Genomic DNA, 21,105 nt, shown 5'->3' on the forward strand with positions numbered 1-21,105 from the left:
AGCAGAGCCTGCCTCTTTGAAATGCCTAGTCTTGATTACTAAGCATCAAAAATGATAAAAACTCCACTCAACCAGATCCTGTTTTATCCAGAAACAACTTTTGTTCATAAGGCTCTTTTCTCCAAACTTCAAATGTCATTTTTTAAATTTCTCTACATCACTTCTCAAATATTATAAAATTACTGTGATCATAAGTCTTTCCAATCTAGATTACAGTAGCAGACTTCCTCTTACTTAGCTGTAAATGTACCAGACAGTTACCTAAATCCAGGATGCTCTCTTCTGGATCTGCAAAAATACAAAAGGGTCCTACTGAAGGAAATTAATCAGTTATCTTCAGACAGTATGAACATTCTGAGTATGTCAACTTCAAATCTTTTACCAAAAGCAAGTTTAGAAGAACAGCTGAAACTGAAACAGCTAACTCTGAGATACCTAAAGCGGGGAGGGAGGAGCAAATATCCTACCCTTGTTTACAGTTCTCTCCTAATGATTGTACTGGATGAACCCATTTAAATTCCTTTAGTATCCCGATAATAGAGGTTTTCTCTCTCTAAAAAAAAAAAAAAAAAAAAAAAAAGGAATAAAACCATTATTTTAGCTCTTTTCTGAAGCTGTGTGCTAGGATTTATCTGTTTATATGTCCCAGAAACAGGCTTGGCTTTTTGGCTAGAGGAACATGCTGGACACCAATGTACCTATGGCATGATGGATGTTCTTATCTATAGGGCTCTGATGTACAGTCAGAATTTTAGCACCTGTTGCATCCAAACTCACTGAAAGCAGTGGCAATAAAGCATTCCCACACAGCTGGTAATGGCTCAGGTTATTAAGAATTAAGAATCAATACCACTGGTCATCAATACAGTTCAATTCCTTAAATCTCACCCAAATTTCTAAACTAAAAATGTTGTACAAATGGAATAGGGTCATAGTTTAACACAAATCCACTGGAATGTGTCGTAAAGGGGCTCAAGCGTATGAGAAAGCTCAGTCTTAGTATTGTGGCTTCCTGGTTTCCAGCAATTAATTTCCAGAAGGACACTGCTCTTTCATACCTTACCATTTATGGTTACAAATGCTTTGTAAAAGGGGAACTAAGTTACAAGCTCAGCCCCAGCAAAGCAAACCCAGAGAAGTACAGGAAAAAAAAATTATAAAAATCTCTTTCAGCTCTGAGCTCCACTACTATCCCAAGTCTGTCACGTAAAAGATTTTTTTTTCATCAGAGAAAGCAGCATTTCATCAAAAACTGTGAGTATATTTCTCAAAAACTGTTTTTCCTTGGGAGCATGTGATAGCTTTGTGTTTTTAAAAGTACAGTGTTTTGGGAAGCAAAAGGCTTTCTGTATCTGCAGCACTATGGAGGACAGTGCAGATAACTTTTCTGTAGCATGCAGACTGAGTTGTTCTCTCTTTTGTAACTGGATGCAATCTGATCATTCTTCAAAACTGTTAGCAAAGGTAGGAATAATATTTTCACAAATCAAGAGTCTGGAGCTCATATAAGACCATCGTTCTCATTCATTTTAATGGTGAATACGCCTTTACTCTTAGAAGTTTCATGGCTTTGGGTGTTCAGCATTATTTTAGAGGTTGTGCTTACCTACCCCTAAGTTAGAGAGGACCCAGGCACGAGAACTCTTTAAGGCTCCCCAGAAATCTGTCCTTAAACTGATTCCTTCTGTGCAGCCCTCTATAGCATAGAATCAAAGGATAAAGTACTACAGAAAGATTTCAGAACAGCTGAACCGATCAAGTAACTTCTTTTTTTCCCCCATGTTTTCTTTTTTTAAAAACCACCATGTTTAAAAGCTAACAGAATTAGTCTTAAACAACTGCATATGCTTTTAAACAACAAAAAAACCAACAACCTAACATCTTTATTTCACTCTAGTGGCACATCAGGTAAACAGTTCAGTAATAAAGCAAAACGCTACAGCACATTTCATAAAATAAACATAGTTGTATCATGTTACACAGTCAAAATACTGCTGTTTTGGGTTTCCAAGACAACTACATGAGAAGCTTTTATGTGCACTTTTCCATTGGGGCTCAGCATCATCTTATTCTGTAACATACAGAATTTGTGGTCCCAGATGCACAGAAAGCTTATTAAGTAATGAAAGAAACTGGTGCTCCCCGGCTGCAGTACTCCCCCAGTACCAGCAAGAAATGCCTGTAACTGCTAGAGGATGAAATGGAGGGTGGGGAAAGGGAAAGAAAGTGCTAACACAAATGTAGTTTTGACTACAGTCTGTTGTAAGTGGAGGGGCAGCAGATGAGAAAATGATGAGCGTAGGATTGAAACAGAAAGGAAGAATCCTTTCCATGGGTTGAAAAACCCATGGAAACACAGTTAAGCAAGTGCAAATGATCCAGCTAACTCTACCCAGAGACAGTAGTATGTAAATATGAGCTCTGTTCCAGTAACGTAACCAGTACAGAACTCATATTTATAAATCTAAAACTTTTGCCTACTGCTTCTCACAAAAAGCATTTGGCCAATAAACTGTCACCAAATACTATACTCCTCTTACAAATCCAGCAAAGCTGGTAATTTAAATTTTGTTTATACAAGGTGTTTTGAGAATAAAACAAGGTGACTTAAGTTTGCATTTCACAGGAGAAAACAAATGGCTATTTTGCATGTAGAAGCGGTAGAGACCAAAGGGCACAGATAGGGCTGTTTAAAAAGTCCTCATCACTTTAGAGATGTGGATGACTTCCACCACTCATCTTGGTATGATGCTGTATTAGATCATAATGTTCGTCTGAAAGCAATACATAAATGTTCAGTGGAGATTCACCATATAGTGTGGGATAAATCAGCTCAAAGAAAAAGCAAACCAAAAAACCACAACACTACCTCACTGTTAATATTTATTCCAAACTTAAACTCAAGAGAGGAATTTAGCAGCCCTTCTTCTGCAAGCAAGATAAATTCATCAGTGCTAGTCATACCTTACCCAAATTAAGAGCAGTCTGAAGGGAGAGGTCCCATCTGAACTCACAGAGGTCGCACCACTGGAAACTCCTCAAAAGATGGGAGAGTAGGAGGAGGTAAAGACTTCCCGCCAAGTATCAAATAGCTCTCTGATCAAAACAGGGGACTATTCCAAACCTGAGTGGATGGCATTCCTAAGATTAACACTAGCAGCTATGAATGCAATTATTTTACACTGAAATTGCACAGCTAATGTACTGTATAATTTAACTGAATTGAAGAAGATTAGGCAGAGGGAACATTATGAAAACATTTGCAGCTTATATATTCCTAATAAGTACAGAACCACCACATAAAATATGCAGTACAAAAATACATTTAAATTTTCTCTTGAAGGCTGGACTAAGACTGGCTTTGTAACCTTCAACATCTCCCAATTCAATTTTGCTCAGACTTCCTGAGCCAATCAAGTCTTCTGCAGTGCTTAATTTTAAAAGATTTAACCGTTTTGTCAAGGGAAGCACTAAATCAGCTATTTCAACACTCCTTCTAATATACATAGAGCAAGGAGACAGAAGATTCTTTTAATCTGAAAAAATTAACCTTTAAAACAATGAAGAAATTCCAAGTAAATGTGTTTTTCTATATGTATGCAACTTCGCTTTGTCTTGAGAGCCAGAAAATTAAGGATTTTCAGCAGAAGTACATAGGAACGTTTATGTTAGAAAGAAAAAAAAAATGCTCATGGGTTTCCTTTGCAGTCCTGTGTTTCCTCTTAAATTCTTCTGCACATGCATGAAATAGTGTTACAGATTTTTCTGGTCTTCTACATTTGTAAGCAGAAAAAAATGCACCAGAAAATGTGTACTTCAGTTTTAGGGACCACATTTACAGCTGATTTGCTACGGCAACACAACAATTATGTAAGCACCCCTGTTTTACTCTGCCTGAAGACATAGCTGGTTATTTTTTATGTCTATAGAAGCATTCAGGGTGATATTTTTAGATGAACCTTTCTTGTTAACATTCTCTGCATAATTTATATGTCCTTATTCTCTTTGGGGTGGAGCAGTTGTCTAAACTGGGGGAGCAAAGACAAACAGCATCACTTAGCAGCTCTTGCAAAGAACCAGGGTCAGGCAGTCTGTCTGGTGTCAGGATGAGGAACAACACTGCATTTAACCTTGGGGACACTTGAGAAAAATTTCCAATTTACACATACAGGTTCCTTTTGTGTCTTAAGGAGATGGTCTGCTAGTTTTAGATTATTTGAAGGATGAGTTTTGTGGTACTTCTGCTGCATGTGTGGCTGGCATTGAAGCAGACTTTTGGAGCAATTAGATTTCTCGTTAATTCTTCGTCCCACAGTTCTTGTTGATTACCCCACTGGTTCTCAGTGTAAATGGGACAGCTCTGTAAATATTATGGTTCATCAAAATTCAATATGTTAACAGCTCTAGGCCACTAGAAGTTTTCCACAAGACACAATGGCAGTACCAGTCTTTCATTTTTTCAATTTCTCATAGAAAATGAAAGATTAATCATTGTTACTGTACATAAGAATTTCTTGCTAATAACACAGGTTTTCAGTCATCTGTCATTATCTCCCCATTGTGCTATAAGGACCTGCTACTCCAGTACCATATGGTCTCACAGCGCCTGTGCTCCAGGGCCGATAATGTTCCTTTATTCCACTTTCCCCTCTGACCAAGCAGCACAATAGGTAAAGGAGAGCCAGCTTAATAACCATTGGTATTAAGGTAGTGTGTTGCACAGTGTTCCAATATTCTAACTATTTTAGAATTCTTTAGGTTTTTAAAGGGTTATTTCCCATTTTCCAAACTAAAAGAAACGACAGAAGGTTCCAAGGAACAGTCACGGACACCGTGCAAGTTTCCCTGTTGCACACTCCTCTCCACATAGTTATACGTGAGTATGCCGGTGCAGCACAATTGTGCTGGGAGCATTTGATACCACATGGTCTACCTATAGCCCCACTGACCAAGCAAAACACAACACTGCCTTAACTAAGGGCATTAGATCACATTCTGTATTAAACTCAAATGGCAGTAAACAGGGAAAGTTAATCTATGGCAATTTTCAAATTGAGATGCTTCTAACAATGCCAGTGAATTATACGTGATCATCAGAAAAACAATTTCTCTCAAAATGCTGTATGCAAAATTCACAGTGGATGTGGATGTTTTATTTAAAGTGAAATTAAATACGGAAGTGGACAAAATTCAGTATTCTAAAAATAACTCTTTTATTTTCTAGGGACAGCTAAAAACAGCCTTACCCTTTGATGATATAATGTACTACCAACTTCAAAATATATACTTGAAATCTGCAACTAACCCCAAGTTATGCTAAATGACCAAAGCTGTTTTACTGTCTACAGACATCTATATTTTTATTGCTACTAGAACTAACACTCGAGTGTTACAGCAGTCTAAAAACATCAGCGTGTTAATTTTCAAATACCTTTTTCTTTGACCATTAAACAGTCAAAGTGAGGCGCTTTTACCAGTGAAAACCAGAAGTAGCAGGAAAGGAAGGAACATTTAGAATACATTTCCATTTGTTCCTTTAAAAGTCGATGCTCATAGCTTCGAGGGCTATCTCATCTTTCACCAAATTCAGCATGGTCCCCTACTTGCAGTCACACCATGGCTTTGCCAGAGACCATCTGCTCACAGATAACCTGAAGAGCCTATTTGCCAGCTTTGGTTTGTGCTTGTCTTACACTGTATATAAATTTAAGTCTGAACACAGGTGCATTTAGGCAGGAACCATGCCATCCTGAAGGCCAGCCAGTAAGGATAAACACTAAATAGTTGCACGCACCCGAAACTAAAATCCTGAAAATGCACTGCCTAAAGCTGTGCACCATTGCTTCGTGCAGGAGAACAGAACTGAAAACTGATTCTGCATGAATGTAACATTTTCCTTTTCTCCTGCTCTGCTCTCCTCTCTTATCCCCAAAAAGCCCACACAAATCTCGCCAGTCTTGTCATTTGCCATAACAATAGCTTATGCCATGTTTTCATAAAAAACCAAAACCCCACAAACCTGCAATCACGGCTGTCAGTGCAGCAGATACTGGTGATGAGTTGAACTTGCAGTGAAAGTTCTGGACTATTTCTATAGAAACCGTTACGTCACTCATAATGATTTAATGGCATATGGACTCCTGGCAATAATTTTCAGATTCTCTTCAACAAAACATCATGGATGATTTATGGCGGATCATTTAAAATGCTCTTTGTCAAGAGAGTGGAGGGGCTAATGCCAGTCAGTTCTGAGCTCAGGTTCAGACAGTTCTGCCCAAGAGATAGCTCCTCAGTGTTACACCAACACTCCTCGGACATCAGGTTTGGAGCACCTCTGAATGGACAAGGCCAAGCAAACATGCAGAAGGCAGAAATCTCAAATGCTAAAATTTTAGCTATTTCAGTTCTTTTGAAATAAGGCAACCCCATTTCAAACTACTCCAACAGAAAAGGCATGATGCAAAAAGGATTTTGCTCTGGGAAGGTTTTCCCTTCACGCAGCCTTACACGCACACATGCTTCTTAAAGTACTACACGATAAATTTAAAAAGTAACAGAGAAGTCTAATGATAACAAAAAACATGGCAAGTTTGGTTCGGTTTTTTAGTTCTACTTTTTGCAAAAATGGGTCTGTTCCTCCATTGATTATATTATATTTCAGAAACTTGTTACACAACTACAATAACTGTCATGTTTTACCTCTCTTTTCTGTATTTTATTTTACACCAAAAAGAGGTTGTTCAAGTTTCACAACTCTGAATCATGCTGGGAAAGAAGTTGGTGACTGCACAAAAGCGAGGCGAGACAAGAGCCCTCTGCCTGGGACTGGGAATGGTTGCGTGCTCCATGATGATGTACTTTTTTATTGGGATCACCATTGTGCCATTTTACACTAAGAGGTAATAAGAGCCATTTGTTTATGAAACGAAGCTATTCTTTTTCCTGCTAGCATCATATATAATAATTAAAACAGTGATAAATCATACATAAGTACATTGTACAATAAACAAAGTGCTCTCAAAGAGCTCATAAGGATTTAAGACAGAAGAGAAAAAAAAAAGTGTGCCAAGAATTCATCAGGCACTTACAAGTGAACACAAAAAAGAGGAAATTATTCTCCTCAGAGCTAAACAAACCAGATTGAATCGAAACATTTACTGTCAAGTCAAAAAGCCAACCACACTTGTCAAATCTTGACAGTGAAAAGCCAAGACTTGCATAAATAAGAACAGTTCAAAAAAGCGTTTTCAGGTGCAGAAGAGTGTTGTGTTTAATGAAACTTGAGCAGCGGAAGTCATGGTAAAATTGTTCACTCAAGAATCTGTATCTTACTTCCAAATTAACCATCATAAGAAACTACCACCTTCAACAATCCAGTTTGCAGAACATAATGAATGCTGAAGGAGTTACTAATACCCACACTTTAATTTAATTTTGCAAGTTCTGCCTACACACACAAAATCAATTTGCAAAATATCAAAGTAACAAGACAAAGAGTGCAGCTCACTTTTTCATATTTCAAGATTATGACAGAGAAAGCAAGGACATCCACCTCATTCTTCTTACTAGAGCACCTTTAATCTCAAAACTATTTGAAAACCATTCTCTTTAAAACAGAGTAATTCACATATATTTCATTTTTTCCTGCCTCCAGATCACATTATAAAAGATATGTAACAAGATTAGTTTCATAAGAATTGGAGTGAGACTGTTTCTTGACTTTTTTTGCCACCAAAGTGTAATACTGTGAGCAAAAGTTTACTGTGTTATCAATATTAGAAAAGTAACTCTTGAGAAAAATGGATAAGCAAAAGCTAAAATTAACTTTTTCCACAAAAAATCCTGCTACTTATTTAGGCAAGAGGCCCATGCAATAAAGAAAAAGAGAAGCAGGAAAAAACATGGGTACTGATCTGAGTTCTGAGGCTTATTGAATGAAATCAGTCAAAATATTTCTGAGACATGAAGTGTACTGCATTCCAAGTATTTACTACCAAACTTTAAAATCCATAGCAATTTTGCTCTCTTGAATAAAATGAAACCGGTTACAGATGGGGAGATCAGAATCTAACTGAAAACCTCAGAATGCATAAAAAACAACAGCAACAGCAACAAAAATGCTTTCTTGAACTTACTCGCTACGGCAGCCCTTCTCCAGGTGTAGTCACAGGTTCAGGGTGGGCACAGTTCATCACAGCAGGATGGAGCATCTATGAACTCCAGCCAAGCCACCACACACAGATGTATTTTCATGTGCAACTTGCAACAGATGCTTCGGATGAGCTTCAAAGAAATAACTTTTGTTTTGTTTTTGTAGTGTTTGGACAACAGAAACTGTGTGCAAAGTACTCAAAGCCAACATCAAGGACAAAGTTTTCTGCCCCAACATCGAAGGCTCAGAGGATGAGGAAATCTTTCCTTATCCATGTCTACAGGTGTGGGTTAATCTGACAGCCTCAGGACAGGAGGTTATGCTCTACCACACTGAAGATACACTGGAAAGAAATCCTAAGGTACGTGCAACACAGATTGCAAGCTCATTCTCTGCTACTATCGAACGCTTTTGAGGAGAAGAGCTTATGGTTTTTAAACCAAGCAGCACAGTAACAGCAGGAGTTACTCATCTTTTACGTATCAACGTCTGGGCTTAGACCAAGGCAATTTTAAAACATTCCAGAAATTACAGTTTTGGATTTTATTTTAAACATTACATTAAATATTAAGTTAATACTTTTTAAGGAATTACACCAACATGAATATACACTTCTGAACATTTTCAAATATGTAGGCCTCCCAGTTGAAGACCCATTGTAGCAAATGGTTTATAAGATGTGGCCTGCTCAGTTCCTTGTTGAATTAGCACATAAGAGACATCAAGTTTAAAACCATCCAAAGTAAGAGCACAAATCCCAATTTTACTTGCATTTTAGGTGTATATTATGAAACAGGGAATGAAGAAGGAGAAAATGGCAACACGATGCACAGTTTAGACAGAAGAAACAAATCAGTGATTTTGGACAATTATCACACAGAAAACCCATTTGTCTTTGTTTTAGTCTGCAGCAGTTTCCCAGATTCATGGAGAGGCCAGTGGCACTGTCATAAGCACCTGCGTAAGACAGAGATGCTGAGTATTGTGGTAGGGGTCCTTTGGTTAATCATTTTAAGGATCTCTTCCCCAGAGGATGAGTGCGCCCACAGTTGGAACAGAAATGTGAGTGCGTAATATTAATTTGGCATTAGAGGTCTGTGAAAAATTAGGGAAGGGGAAAACAAAAGGTCTTATCCCTTTATTCCCACCAGTGTTTCTGCTTGGTAATCAGCAGAGTGCTCAGTATTTTCAGGCTTGCTCCCCCAGAACAAAAAGTGGTTCTTCAGGTACCCTATCCCAAGGAAGGTCAAGTTCAGTCCAGTTCCAAACCCACGAGTATTTCAGAGGTGTTATTGCACCTCAACAACTCTCTTACATGAAAATTCAGATCTTGGATGCCCAAGATTGAAGTGCTTTCAGAATCCAGAACAAACGTGCTCAGTTTACAAGTGCAAAGAATTTATATAGATTAGAGCTTAACACGGTGCAAACCTAATAGCATAAAACACTTCAGCTGAAGAGAATTCTTCTAGCTAATGCCTATCTTTATAGTGACTGTCTCAGGGAAAGCTACATGCAATGAAGGAGCAAAGCAGAAATTACCGACAATAGAAGGAAACAAGATTCTTGTTCATTACAAGGGGAGGCACTTTGTTGATGTCCTACCTACTTGCATTAATGCAAGTAAAATTTTTGAGTCAGGAACCATCCCTGCTTTTGCTTTGGCCAGGTTCCAGTTTAGTACATTCAAGCATTATTATGTACCCAAAATAATACTGCAGAAAAAAAAAGGTTATGAAAAACAAACAAACAAAAAATATTGCTTCAAAGACTATTTCCACTGAGGACTAAATAACTCTGCATTATTACTACAGGTCAAAATAGTTCTAATTTACAAGGATAAGTAGGAAGCCTCCAACAGCCATGCTTGCTGTATTTTTCTACTAGTTACAATCAGAGGTGTGCAGTAAAACAACTTAATTCTCCTGCACACTGGCAAGGCGGTGTGAATTTCTGCACTACTAACACTTTCCTGCTGTGGCAGTGCCTAGAAGCTCTGTTAGGAACTGAAGCTTGGCAGTGTAATAAAGAAGTGACAGTCTCAAAGACTGCAGGGGTTTTTTGAGCATGTATGTTATTGGTTTCCAACAACATAACTCCAGTCTGTAAATCTGGAGACTGGGGGCATAGACATACTGATGGAAACATGACATGGCATGAGGGAAGCATGCATGGCTAATGAACATAATGAAAACAAGACAATCTCCAGGGATGCCAAACCGCAGAAGAGTTTGTCAGCAGGAATGTGATTTTTTCACTCAATCTGACTTAACTACAAACTTTGTCTTAGAGTATTTGTTATAATGAATCACCTTGATTTCTTATTTCAGTGCTCATACGTCCCAGACAAGTTGGAGAACTCTAAAGAAGTTAATGCACGGATAGAAACAATTGCAAGCAATTTCAAAAAATACCAGACTTTCCCTTGTTACTATGACCCAGGAGGAACACAGACCAATGTCATTTTAAGCAGACTTTATCCCTCAAAAGGCCTTCTCTTTGCTTTCCTCTGGCCTACACTCATGTTTACTGGTGGATGTCTGATTATTGTTCTGGTAAAAATTAGTCAGTATGTTTCTGTTCTTTCTGCTTGGCAGTAAAAAATAAATATCTAGAATAGATAGTTGTGAGATGTTAAGTTGCATTTGTTCTGCCTGTCTTATTGGCATTTTGTGACTCAATATACCATATTCAAGGGCAGGCATTCCAAAAAATTGAATAGCAACTGCTGTGGACGGCAATCCATTAAACAAGGTTAAAATATAAAACTGATTCCTAGGAATTTCTGAAAACACCTCACAAGCACACAGACTTAGTTACTATCTATTGTTTCCTTGGGCCTTAGGAGGTACAGCTGCTTTACAAAGCTACAATTCACACTTACTACTAAACTCTTCTTCCGCACTTGAGATGGGGTACTAATTTTCTGTCTGGTTGGTGCCAGATCCATATACATCATCACTGGCAGACACACCCTTTACACCCTTATACACCAATACAGTATGCACTCATGGCATACTCTTCTTGCCTGTTGAGAAAAGGAGCTTTGTTATGGTGCAAAAAAGATATTTTTTTTTTTTTTTAATCATGGATCTCTCTCCTTTTGGGAAAGAGAAGGGAGAAAGCCCCTCAAAACGAAAATACACATACACAGACTTTACAAAATTTGCACTCTAATAATCTGACACCAATTGTATATAAAGAAATACATGCATAAAATACAGGGTATGGTAAAGAAGCTTATACTAAAAGTATGTTTTTCTATTTAAGTCAAATCTTAGCCTTGCCTTTTTTGAGACAAGTGTGCCACTCAAGGAGGGCTACCTGGCTGCCATTTCCATAGGTTATAAAACTGATACAAAAAGGAAGTTGTGATATAAAGAATGTTATTATGAAATAGTGTCTTGGTTCTGGTCAGGGCAGGGTTAATTTCTGCAGTAGCCAGGAGGGGGGCACGGCCAGGACCCAGAGGTTATTCTGTAGCACCTCACCTCATTTTCTGGGAAAGGGGGAAGGGCTGCCTGCCAGCTCGGGTAGCACGGCAGAGGGAATGGTCAGGTATCTTCGGGGGTGAGAACTCGGGTGCAAATCGTTTCTTGTACACTCTTTTATTAATATTGTTGCTGTTACCGTTCGTTGTCTTTTCATTGCTGTTTCCAGTAAATTGTTCTTATCTCAACCCATGATCTTTGCCTTTTGTGCCTCCAGTTCTCCTCTCTAGGCCATCAGAGTGGGAAAGAAGAGAGGGGAGCGAGCAAGCAACACGTGGTTTGGAATGTTTCAATAGGAACACTAAATTGAGGAATACCATTCTTAAACCACAGCAAGTAAAATACATCTGTGATATCTTAATAAATACAGCAAGCCAAAGTAACCACAGAAGTTTACATGCCTAACACCAAGATATTTCACAAAAGAGATATGTTTGTTTCCAGAGCCAAGACTTCTAGGAATGCTCAGATGCATGTAGAGAGAGAGTCTCTGTTCTCTGAATGTAACTGTTTCTCTCAGCCAAATTTCAAGTTGCAACTGGACACAGGTGGAACACCAGATGCTTCCTGCATACTGGATTTGACTGACATCTGGGACACAACTGGTACAAGATTTTTCACCACACAGTTGATGAACCACTAGGAGCTATCATTCACAGGGAAGTTTCAGGGCTTAGATCCAAATCTAAATTAATTACATTACAGTTTAATTATTCTCATTAATGTTGTAGAATTCTGTATTGTTTATTGTAAGGAAGACTGAAATACTAACCCAGTACGTGTATTCTCCAACATTACTAACACAACAGTGTCAGAGTTTGCTTTTCAGTATGATCAGCAAATCAAAGGAAGTGGCTGTTAAAACTGAAAAAAAAAAAAAAAGCTAACCCCCAAAAGTTGATATAGGAGAACTATGTCCACAAGGAGGAAAGTAAAAGTTCAGCTGGCACAGGGACAGATGGTTTGGGCGACCAAACGGGATGGGAAGGGGAAGAGATCCTGTTTTGTTAGTTCATAAAAAGCTGAGGCAGGAGTGTGGTAACAGCTTAAAAAGTAAGCTAACAGGCTGGAATACTTGTGGAAGCTAATGCACTGTATTGGTAGCAAAACAGGGCATGCTTCTCCAGGCATGCATTTTTCAACATATACATCTCACTATGCAAAGCTCTTAGTGGAAGAGGCCTTCTCTCACACAGACACAAAGACATCTGCTGTGGTACTAAGACTTTCCAAATAAGAACATACTAAGAAGGAAGCTGGAAAAATTTGCTAGTCCAGCTTGCAGAAGTACCAGCTATGAAATTCTTGGCTTACAGCCTCATAGACTTGCTGTAGATGTAAATCTGGACATACCACCCAGGCTGGAGGCTGCACAGTGGTATCAGGTGTGCCTCTTCCCTTACTGCCCACTGCAGGGAGAGGCTGCAGTCTCCTTACACCTTGGTGCAAAAGGAAGGACTTCATAGCTGCAATCAGTTTCATTTTACTATTGTAAATAAAAAATGCTAATAATAAAACAAGTGGAAAGCCATGGAGCGCAGCTAAGGATTACATGTCAATTGAACTGTGGAGTATCTCCAACTGCAATAACCGACAGAAGAGCACAAGCCTAAGAAGAGAGTGAAACTTGTGCCTAGTAAAGGATTTTCCTTGTAAAAGGTATTTAGAGTAAAAATAAAATCTCGTATTAAATCGTATGAAAGAAATGAGGCAGGAGTGGGATGAAAAACACAGGTGATAATACTTGAATATGCAAAAGCATGTATATGGTATAAGTTAAAAAAAACCAAAAATAGTGATATACAGCAGTTTCTACTTCTTGGCTTTACATGCAGAAGTTTTACTAAAAGAAATACTAAACAATAAGGTCTGGGATGAACATACAAACATCGACACTTTTTTTAAAATTCAGCAATTCTGAGCAATATTTTTTCTAATCACTTTCTTTCTAGCTATGATTTTCATTTATTCTAACTATAGCAGATCTTTGATGTCTGTGCAACAAACTAATTCATATGGTTTATTCCTTCCTGGATCGGGTTCCCTCAGTTCAAAACACAAGCTGAATGGGAAAAAAAGGAAGTTTACTAGAGTTTTAAATTCTTTGAAACCTAGGAAGACACTCTTATCTCATCCAAACAGCTTGAAGTGAGACACTGGCATGGGAAAGAGATGGGTAAAACTGTACAACACCATTGCATTGGCTGCAATGACTACGATAGTGCAATGCTGGCACATTTCAGAAGGCGGCAGGGGAAACAGGTCTTGGACATTTTATACTTTAATTTCTAGCTCTTCATACAGTGTTATTCTGTTGTCAGACTCAAATTTTCATCTATCCCATTGCCAAAGCAAAGGCCACTCTGGCAGTCTCATTTTATTATTGTATCAATTATGTTAAGAAACACAAGGGCTTCTTGAAAGCACCCCATTAAATGAACTGCTCTAGATGAACATGTGGGGAAACGTGACCAGAACACAAGTTTCCTCTTGGCTTCAGTGGAGCTGAAACAAATAGCACCAAATTTACCATCAGTCACTTGTGACTATAATAATATACACCCTGTACGCCATTATCTCATGAAAAAAAGCACAAATAAAATATACCAAATTCACCGTACTGATATGGTGTAGAAGACAAGATCTTGCAGACAGCACCACTACTTCTTGTGTACATGACAAGTAATTTGTTTTTCTCACTTGTTTGTAATAGTAAGAGAGACATCTTGGCATTAATAATGAATTATAACCAACATCTGTTAGCTTTTTTATGACAGACTTTTACCATTTTTTATTCCTTCCTCTGCTGGTGTTTGGCAGGATATGATGATATGGAGGAAAGTGGAAGAAGAATTAAGTAGACACAGATGTAATTTTAAACCAACCTTGATTTTTAAAGCAACCAACCTGTCCAGTATTCTTAATGTGAAAGAGACATTTTTCTGGTGCAGGTTTCTTTTGCAAGCCAGTAAGGTTAATATGAGAAAGCTGTCCAAGAACTAAATTTCTTTTCTAGAGAGACAGACTGAATAAATTTTCCCAGTTTCTGAAAAAGTAAGCTGCTCTTAAGAATTTTTGGCACTTTTACATTTGCTATTTTAAAAGTTACCTAAGCCTGCTTTAGTTTATCCTAAGAAACAACTTAAACATTAAAATTCCTACTAGAGCATATGCATGCGCTGCATATGCCAACACAGCCACACACCTCCAAGAATTCTAAGCTTATATGAAAAGTACGTGTTTCTGGTTTTGCTCCTTTTCTACGACCACATTAAAAAGAGCTCGACTCGTATTTCTAAAAAACTGCATCATAACAGAGACTCTTCAGCCTTACAAATATCTCTGCTAATAATTTAGCTTGAACTCTGTTATCAATTCCCAAAACCACCCCCCCCCCAACTAAACGCACAAAACTTGGAGAAGTCTGACCCTCACCTAAGAGCTGACCACATTTCAACAGGCGAGCAGCATTCAAGTATAGTATTATTTACTGCTGTCAGGACTCCCCACAGAGATCACCAGTACTCACATAAATAGCGGCCAGAGGTGTGCTGAGAAGTATGATGAAAGGAATGGCCAACAAAAATAACATAACTTACCTGAGTGCACCAACAGAGGAACTACTAGACTACGAAGAAGAAGAGAGAGTTTATTGTGTTTGTTACCTGATTTTAGTAAAGATGGCAGCATAAATAAGTTTGGTACTCTTTCATTTGCACATTGGGAAAGGGAAGGGTGCAAGTGACAAGCAAAACTTAGATATGCAAAAGGTATTTCAAATGTATGCAGTAAGTAATGACCTAGATTTTGAAGCAAGGTACACACATGCTTCAAATTAACAGAGACAGTAAAGCGTAAAATGACACAGAGAAATACCTGCTACTGACAGTTAGAAAGTCTTCAAATGTTTTAGGCTGCATATCAATTGTTTTCATCAACACATCTCTGAACGCATTGAAATAGATCACTACAGTTGCCGGTCAGGGCAGATTGATAAATACAAGTTACAAACTACACAAGGCAGAAAAAATTACATAAGGCTTTCCAGCACAACTCCAATCTTCACTCCACACAGCAACTTCTTTCAGAGCAGCCAATTCCCAGAATTACATCAGAACACCTCTGAAGAGACAGATAATAAACCCCATCAGAAAACTCCTTCAAGCCTACGAAACTCCCCGCAAAACCTAACAGAACAGAAGAACGGTATGAGCTAAAATGTTTTCCCTTACCTTTGCTGAGTGTACCCGAGATGAGTTTAAAAATAGTCTGGGCAAATTTGACAATCCCATGCTTGCATCTCTTTGAACAGCCACTCATGGTTCAGACGGATAGACTCTTCTCTCTTACAAAGTTCAGGAATAACAAAAAAATTAAAAGGCGAGTCCTTTACAAAGTTGATACGACTGGTTGTGCAGTGCAGAACTCTGCTCTCGTGCACCGAGCCCCAGGCTCTGCACTGAAGCTACTAGGAAGGATTGCAGTGGAACAATGCACATCCCTTTTTAGTTAAAGGTACAGCTCTCCCTGTCAGCCTCTCGGCCGGGACTGCACACACCTGCCGCGATGCCCTGATAGAAGCTGCTAAGCACAGCAACACTTCAGCCAGACAGGCGAGGAGGAAGGGTTTCCCTCCCCAGGCTGTGCGGGCTGCCACGCTGGGCACTGGGAATGCAGCAAGAGATGGAGTCACCGGCTGCTGCAAATAAAAGAAACTGCTGTTTAAAGACCCTTTTCTTGGTGTCCTTTTCCAGCTGATTTCAGTAAAATTGTCAATTTTGCTCTCGTCAGGCCGAGAAAACCAGAAAATAACATTTTTTTTATTCTACCGACACCGTAGTCACACGGTCACATGTAGAAGGCTGCATAGCGCTCCTTCGCAAAACCTGCTAGAAGTAGGATAGCAAAGCTGCACCCAGGGAAAAAAAAAAATCTTTTAAAAAAATATTTTAAATCTACCAGCTTAGACGCTGCTCCGATAATGATTCGCTCAGCACACAGGGATGTGCAAACCGGCCTTCCGGAGTCAGCGGTGCTCGGGCTCACCCCTCCGTGCAACCCCACATCTCACTTTTCGTCCACTGTCTCACGTCGTGCTGCTGCGGTGCTCACTCCACGTACTGTACTGGGAGTTATCCCCTAGCAACAACCACAGCTCTGGCTTCTCCAGTTCAATCAGATACTGCTGCGTGTCGCGAATACTCTGAATAAAAAGACTTGATGCATCCAGCAGCAAAGCGGAGACATCTCAAACCCCATCTGAGTGCAGGGCAGAGTCGAGCATCTTCAGGTTTAATTCATGCTGGCCCCGTCTCAGATGTTTTTAAACAACCCCCCAAATGCACTATTTGCTTGCCCCGGTCACAAGGCTTACCTCAGGTTTCTGCTCACACCCAGCTGCTGCTCGCTAAATTACTTAATCAGCCTTGTCTCTAACAAAGCGACCTGGAGCCAGCCATCACTTCAGAGCAGCAACAACCGAATACCGCCTTTAGTGAGGGACAGGCGCAGCAAACAGCTTTGCACTTCTGGGAACAGAGATCCACCTTTCACTCAGGGAGCAGTAAGCTGTTCCACAGGAAAACTTACATTCCTGAAGCAAAACTCAGGGCTTTGCCAGATAGCTCACCTTGCTGTGAGACTCACGACTATCTGCCCCTCCCAACTGGAAGCGCCCTCCTGCTCCTCATCCCCGCCTCACACGGGCACCCCCGCACTGTCTCCCGCCCCTCCCCTTCCCACGCCGCCGCTCACCTCCTCCTCCTTCTCAGGCAGAGAGCCGTGGAGCATTGTACAGGGAGGCTCTTCAGCGCATCATTTTACCTTAAAAAAAATGTTCTTTGGCATGGAAAAAGCGACTTGAGGACAAAATTGCCACACTCATCAGTTCGTACTGGGACTATCACCCCCCGCGCTGAGCTGTCAGGTACCGAACGTTTTGCTACCCCCTCACTTCGACCCGGTCGCCTCACCCAACTTCAGGTCTTTCCTGATGGAATAGTCCACAGCTTTGGAAAACTTCCAGAAAACGTCATGGGAAAGCAGTTGTGAGCTCATGAAGACGCTTGGCCCCTGCCGGCCGATGTGGGGGAGGCTTCCAGGGCTGCCGCCAGCCTCACACGAACATCCTCCTGTGGCTAAAGCCTCCGTCTTGGGGCTGTGCTTCCACACAACATTTTGGGTAAATTTTTCTGTAAGTTCTCAAAAGACTGTTTTTTTAAATTTATTATGCTCCACAGGACAAAAGGGAGCTAGCCCATAATTTAGATACCGCCTTTGAGACGCCAGTGGTGAGTCGTGAAGCCACTCCTGGTCACGGCACTGCGGGCAGGCAGAGCAGCAAAGGCCCTATTGCCTTCACATCCTCCCCAGCTGAAATTTTAAATACCCAAACGTCTTGGGCTTCCTGCCATCATCATCTCCACACGGCCCAGAGCCTTGATTATATATGACTTCACCGTTTCACAGATCATTACATTTGTGGGGATCCTCGGACCAATGCGGCTAATGGGAAACTGAGGTAGAATAAATACATTGCTGAACATCGTTAGAAACATATGGCTAAACATAAAGTGGTGCACGAGCTTCATATGTAAATAATATTTCTACCCCCTACACCACAAATCAACAACCAGTAAGGTAAAGAATAGAGTGATGAGAGGATGCAAGGAGGGAAAGGGGATGTAGGTGATTTGTAGAAAGCACAGTGCTAAATAACTCCGTAATGAAGTAATCTCCAAGGCTGTTCTTTATTCCTAGATATCCAATATAAAGTTGAAAAAGTTATTCTTCAAAAGAAAAAAAAATGCTGTAATAAGGCAGTAAAACGTCAACAGGCAAATCAAGGTGTCAGCAGGTTCTTAGTTAGTTTATCAAAAGTTTGCAGCACGTTAATTGCATTTATATATATACATTATGATATAATTGGGGGTCGGGAAACGTAGGTCAATAGAATGAGTGCTAGGAGGATTAGTAAAGAAAGCTACGGAAGGAAACTGAGAGGTCTTACACAGCAGGAGAAAGAAAACTGCTGTGTAATATTCAGACAGGACTTTAAGCCTCCCTGGTGATAGGAAAAATGGGTGCTAACGTCTTCGCAAACGACTCTGTAGGCGGGGCTCTTTAGGAGAAACGGGTGTGAGTATCTTCGAACTGGGTCTTAATTTCTCTTCGAACCTGAAGCCGTGCAAGTTTGTTACAGAACCCTGACAGCTTGACTCAGACAATGAACGTTAGGGTAATAGGAGAAATAGGTTCACACAAGTCTACTGCGGAACCCAGACAGCACGTACTTCAGTTTTTTGGGGGAAAATGACGATACATGTTCAAGGGGAAAGGTAGGCGGTTCGGAAAAAGCTGTACCTTCCTAGTGACTCTGTCACTGGGGAAAGAAAGAGGGCAACATGCAGCCGGCAGTTTGGGAAAAAAGGAGGCTGCACCCTCCAAAACCTTGAGAGAGACCCCACGGGAATATGCCCCAGCGGACTCTCTACCTTTAGTTGAATAAAATTGCAGGACTCCTCTGTCTCCTTTGTGGACACTGGCTTTTCGTAGCGTGACTTTTCTGCACACTGGCATTCTAGTTTCCACAGAGATTTCTTCTCAGACATCCATTTGCCTCTTTTGGCCCATATGTCATAGTTTAACCCCAGCCAGCAGCTCAGCCTCACACAGCTGCTTGTGCCTCCCCAACAGGACAGGAGAGACAAGTAGAAGAGTAAAGTAAGAAAACTCATGGGCTGACATAAAGACAGTTTGATAGAGAAAGCAAAAGCCAGGCACACTTGAGAACAAAACAAGGAATTAATTTGCTGTTTCCCATGAGCAGGCAGGTTCAGCCATCCCCAAAACAGCAGGGCTCCATCACACGTAACAGGGACTTGGAGCAAAAAATCCCATCATTCCAAATGTTCCCACCCCCCCCCACCCCCCTGACCTACCTCCCCACTCACCCCCCCCCCCCCCCCCCCTTCTTCTTCACCCAACTTCATAGGCTAAGCATGATGCCATATGTCATGGAATATCCCTGGAGTCAACTGTTCTGGCTGTGTCCCCTCCAAACTCTTTGTGCCCCCCCAGCCTGCTCTCTGGTGGGGTGAAGAGCAGAAAAGACCTTGACTCTGAGTAAACACTGCTCAGCAATAAGGAGAAAAATCCCTGTTTTGTTAACATGGCTTCCAGCATAAATCCAAAACGGCCCATACCAGCTACTGTGAAGAAACTTAACTCTATCCCAGCCAATCCCAGCACACCTATAACAGGTGAAAACGGGTAAAAAGGAACACAAAATGTACATCAATAGGAGGGGATCATTGTAACCACGGGGTCGCATAAAAGTTGCAGCAGGTTCAGTGGAGTGTTGTAGATTTCTGTCCTGTAACTCATTGAAGGCTGGAGTTAACCAGGCTTTCAGCAGAAGTTTCAGCGGCCAAAGGCCCTCTAAACACTGACATTCCAAACAATACTTGGAGATAAAGATACTGATCCTGAAGGGTCTCTAATTGCTCACTATCTGTGGGAAAGTACAAAGTCAGCTTATTCTGCAGTCAAATGACCAGCAAATGACAGAGAAAGTCTGTTATGTCCCCCATCTGAGCTTTTTTTTTATAATGGACTGAGACAGTAAGATAAGTATAGACAGACTGTATTTCTGTATATTAAATTTCTGTTTGTTACCAGAAGTCTAAGGAGGTCAGTCAGAAGTAGAAAAACCTGCAAAACTAAGGGAAGATTGTGATGTAGGGGATAATACTTTGAAAGCTTTACTGTAATAAACTCCAAGAGAGTACAGAATGTGCTAATTTTTTACATGGGTTTTCGGCATGCTTATTAAGGGGCTAGAGTAGTTATAGCATTTAGAAATGTAACTGGTTCACTCACACCCATGCTTAGTTTAATTTTCTGCATGTAAAATCTGAGTACACTATATACAAGTGTCATCCCCAAAAGATATAAAATTGTATTGCAGGAAATTATTCTTTCCTAATTCACCATTCAGGATCACAATGTGGGTGTGTGAGAGGTAAAAATATTCTCTGAGTATATATTCTTATGAGCCAAATTCAATCAGGGAGTTCAGCCACTACTGACATCAAAGACATCTAAACCTATTTGCATCGGGAGAAAGTTTAATCCCATAACGTGAAACTATACACCAAATGCTCAAGAGTAATCTCTGGAATAATTATGAACAATCAGGCAGTGAACTTGGATGCCCTGCTTTCCTACAGCCCTCTCCAGCATAAAGGGAATATCCCTATTTTTCTGTGGGTACCTTAGATTTGGGAAGAGCAATTCCAGAGCTAACTGCTGCCATGGGTGTCAGGGTATAGCATGCACATTGCCCAGTTCTCCCCACAGACATTGTCATCATGCTGTGGAAGCCAAAAAAGCAAAGGAGATGATGGCCAGGATCCATCATAGATCCTGGGGACTATCAGAGGATACACTCTAGTATGTATA

General features: G+C 40.3%; 2 protein-coding genes across 10 annotated transcripts in view; one reads left to right on the top strand and one right to left on the bottom strand.

Moving 5' to 3' along the window:
* The window catches only part of KCNIP1 (potassium voltage-gated channel interacting protein 1), a 291,334-nt gene extending 274,009 nt beyond the window's left edge, over positions 1 to 17,325 (bottom strand). For 2 of the 8 annotated variants that reach the window (XM_069029336.1, XM_069029329.1), the window contains exons 1-2: positions 16,603 to 16,969; positions 15,876 to 15,988 (exon numbers count right to left, since the gene is read on the bottom strand). In XM_069029336.1, the coding sequence (XP_068885437.1) occupies positions 15,876 to 15,935 (60 nt within the window). In that variant the 5' untranslated portion in view covers positions 15,936 to 15,988; positions 16,603 to 16,969. The other 6 variants (XM_069029332.1, XM_069029333.1, XM_069029331.1 and 3 more) reach the window with 6 other exon arrangements.
* KCNMB1 (potassium calcium-activated channel subfamily M regulatory beta subunit 1) lies at positions 1,108 to 15,761 on the top strand. 2 transcript variants are annotated; one of them, XM_069029348.1, is made up of 4 exons: positions 1,108 to 1,254; positions 6,734 to 6,899; positions 8,318 to 8,513; positions 11,861 to 15,761. In XM_069029348.1, the coding sequence occupies exons 2-4, from the start codon at positions 6,763 to 6,765 to the stop codon at positions 11,951 to 11,953; spliced, it is 426 nt and encodes a 141-aa protein (XP_068885449.1). In that variant the 5' UTR covers positions 1,108 to 1,254; positions 6,734 to 6,762; the 3' UTR covers positions 11,954 to 15,761. The 2 variants fall into 2 exon arrangements, with proteins under 2 accessions (XP_068885449.1, XP_068885448.1); XM_069029347.1 differs by lacking the exon at positions 11,861 to 15,761 and adding an exon at positions 10,483 to 11,831.
* Positions 17,326 to 21,105: the final 3,780 nt, after the last annotated feature.

This window comes from Aphelocoma coerulescens, chromosome 13, assembly GCF_041296385.1.
Source record: "Aphelocoma coerulescens isolate FSJ_1873_10779 chromosome 13, UR_Acoe_1.0, whole genome shotgun sequence".
In the NCBI taxonomy this organism is placed as follows: domain Eukaryota; kingdom Metazoa; phylum Chordata; class Aves; order Passeriformes; family Corvidae; genus Aphelocoma; species Aphelocoma coerulescens.

Excerpts from the sequence above, each read along its gene's own strand:
- KCNMB1 (XM_069029347.1), top strand. The coding sequence starts at position 6,763 with ATGCTGGGAAAGAAGTTGGTGACTGCACAAAAGCGAGGCGAGACAAGA. Across the intron at positions 6,900-8,317 it reads GTGCCATTTTACACTAAGAG|TGTTTGGACAACAGAAACTG; the intron begins GTAATAAGAGCC and ends TTGTTTTTGTAG. Across the intron at positions 8,514-10,482 it reads CACTGGAAAGAAATCCTAAG|TGCTCATACGTCCCAGACAA; the intron begins GTACGTGCAACA and ends TTCTTATTTCAG.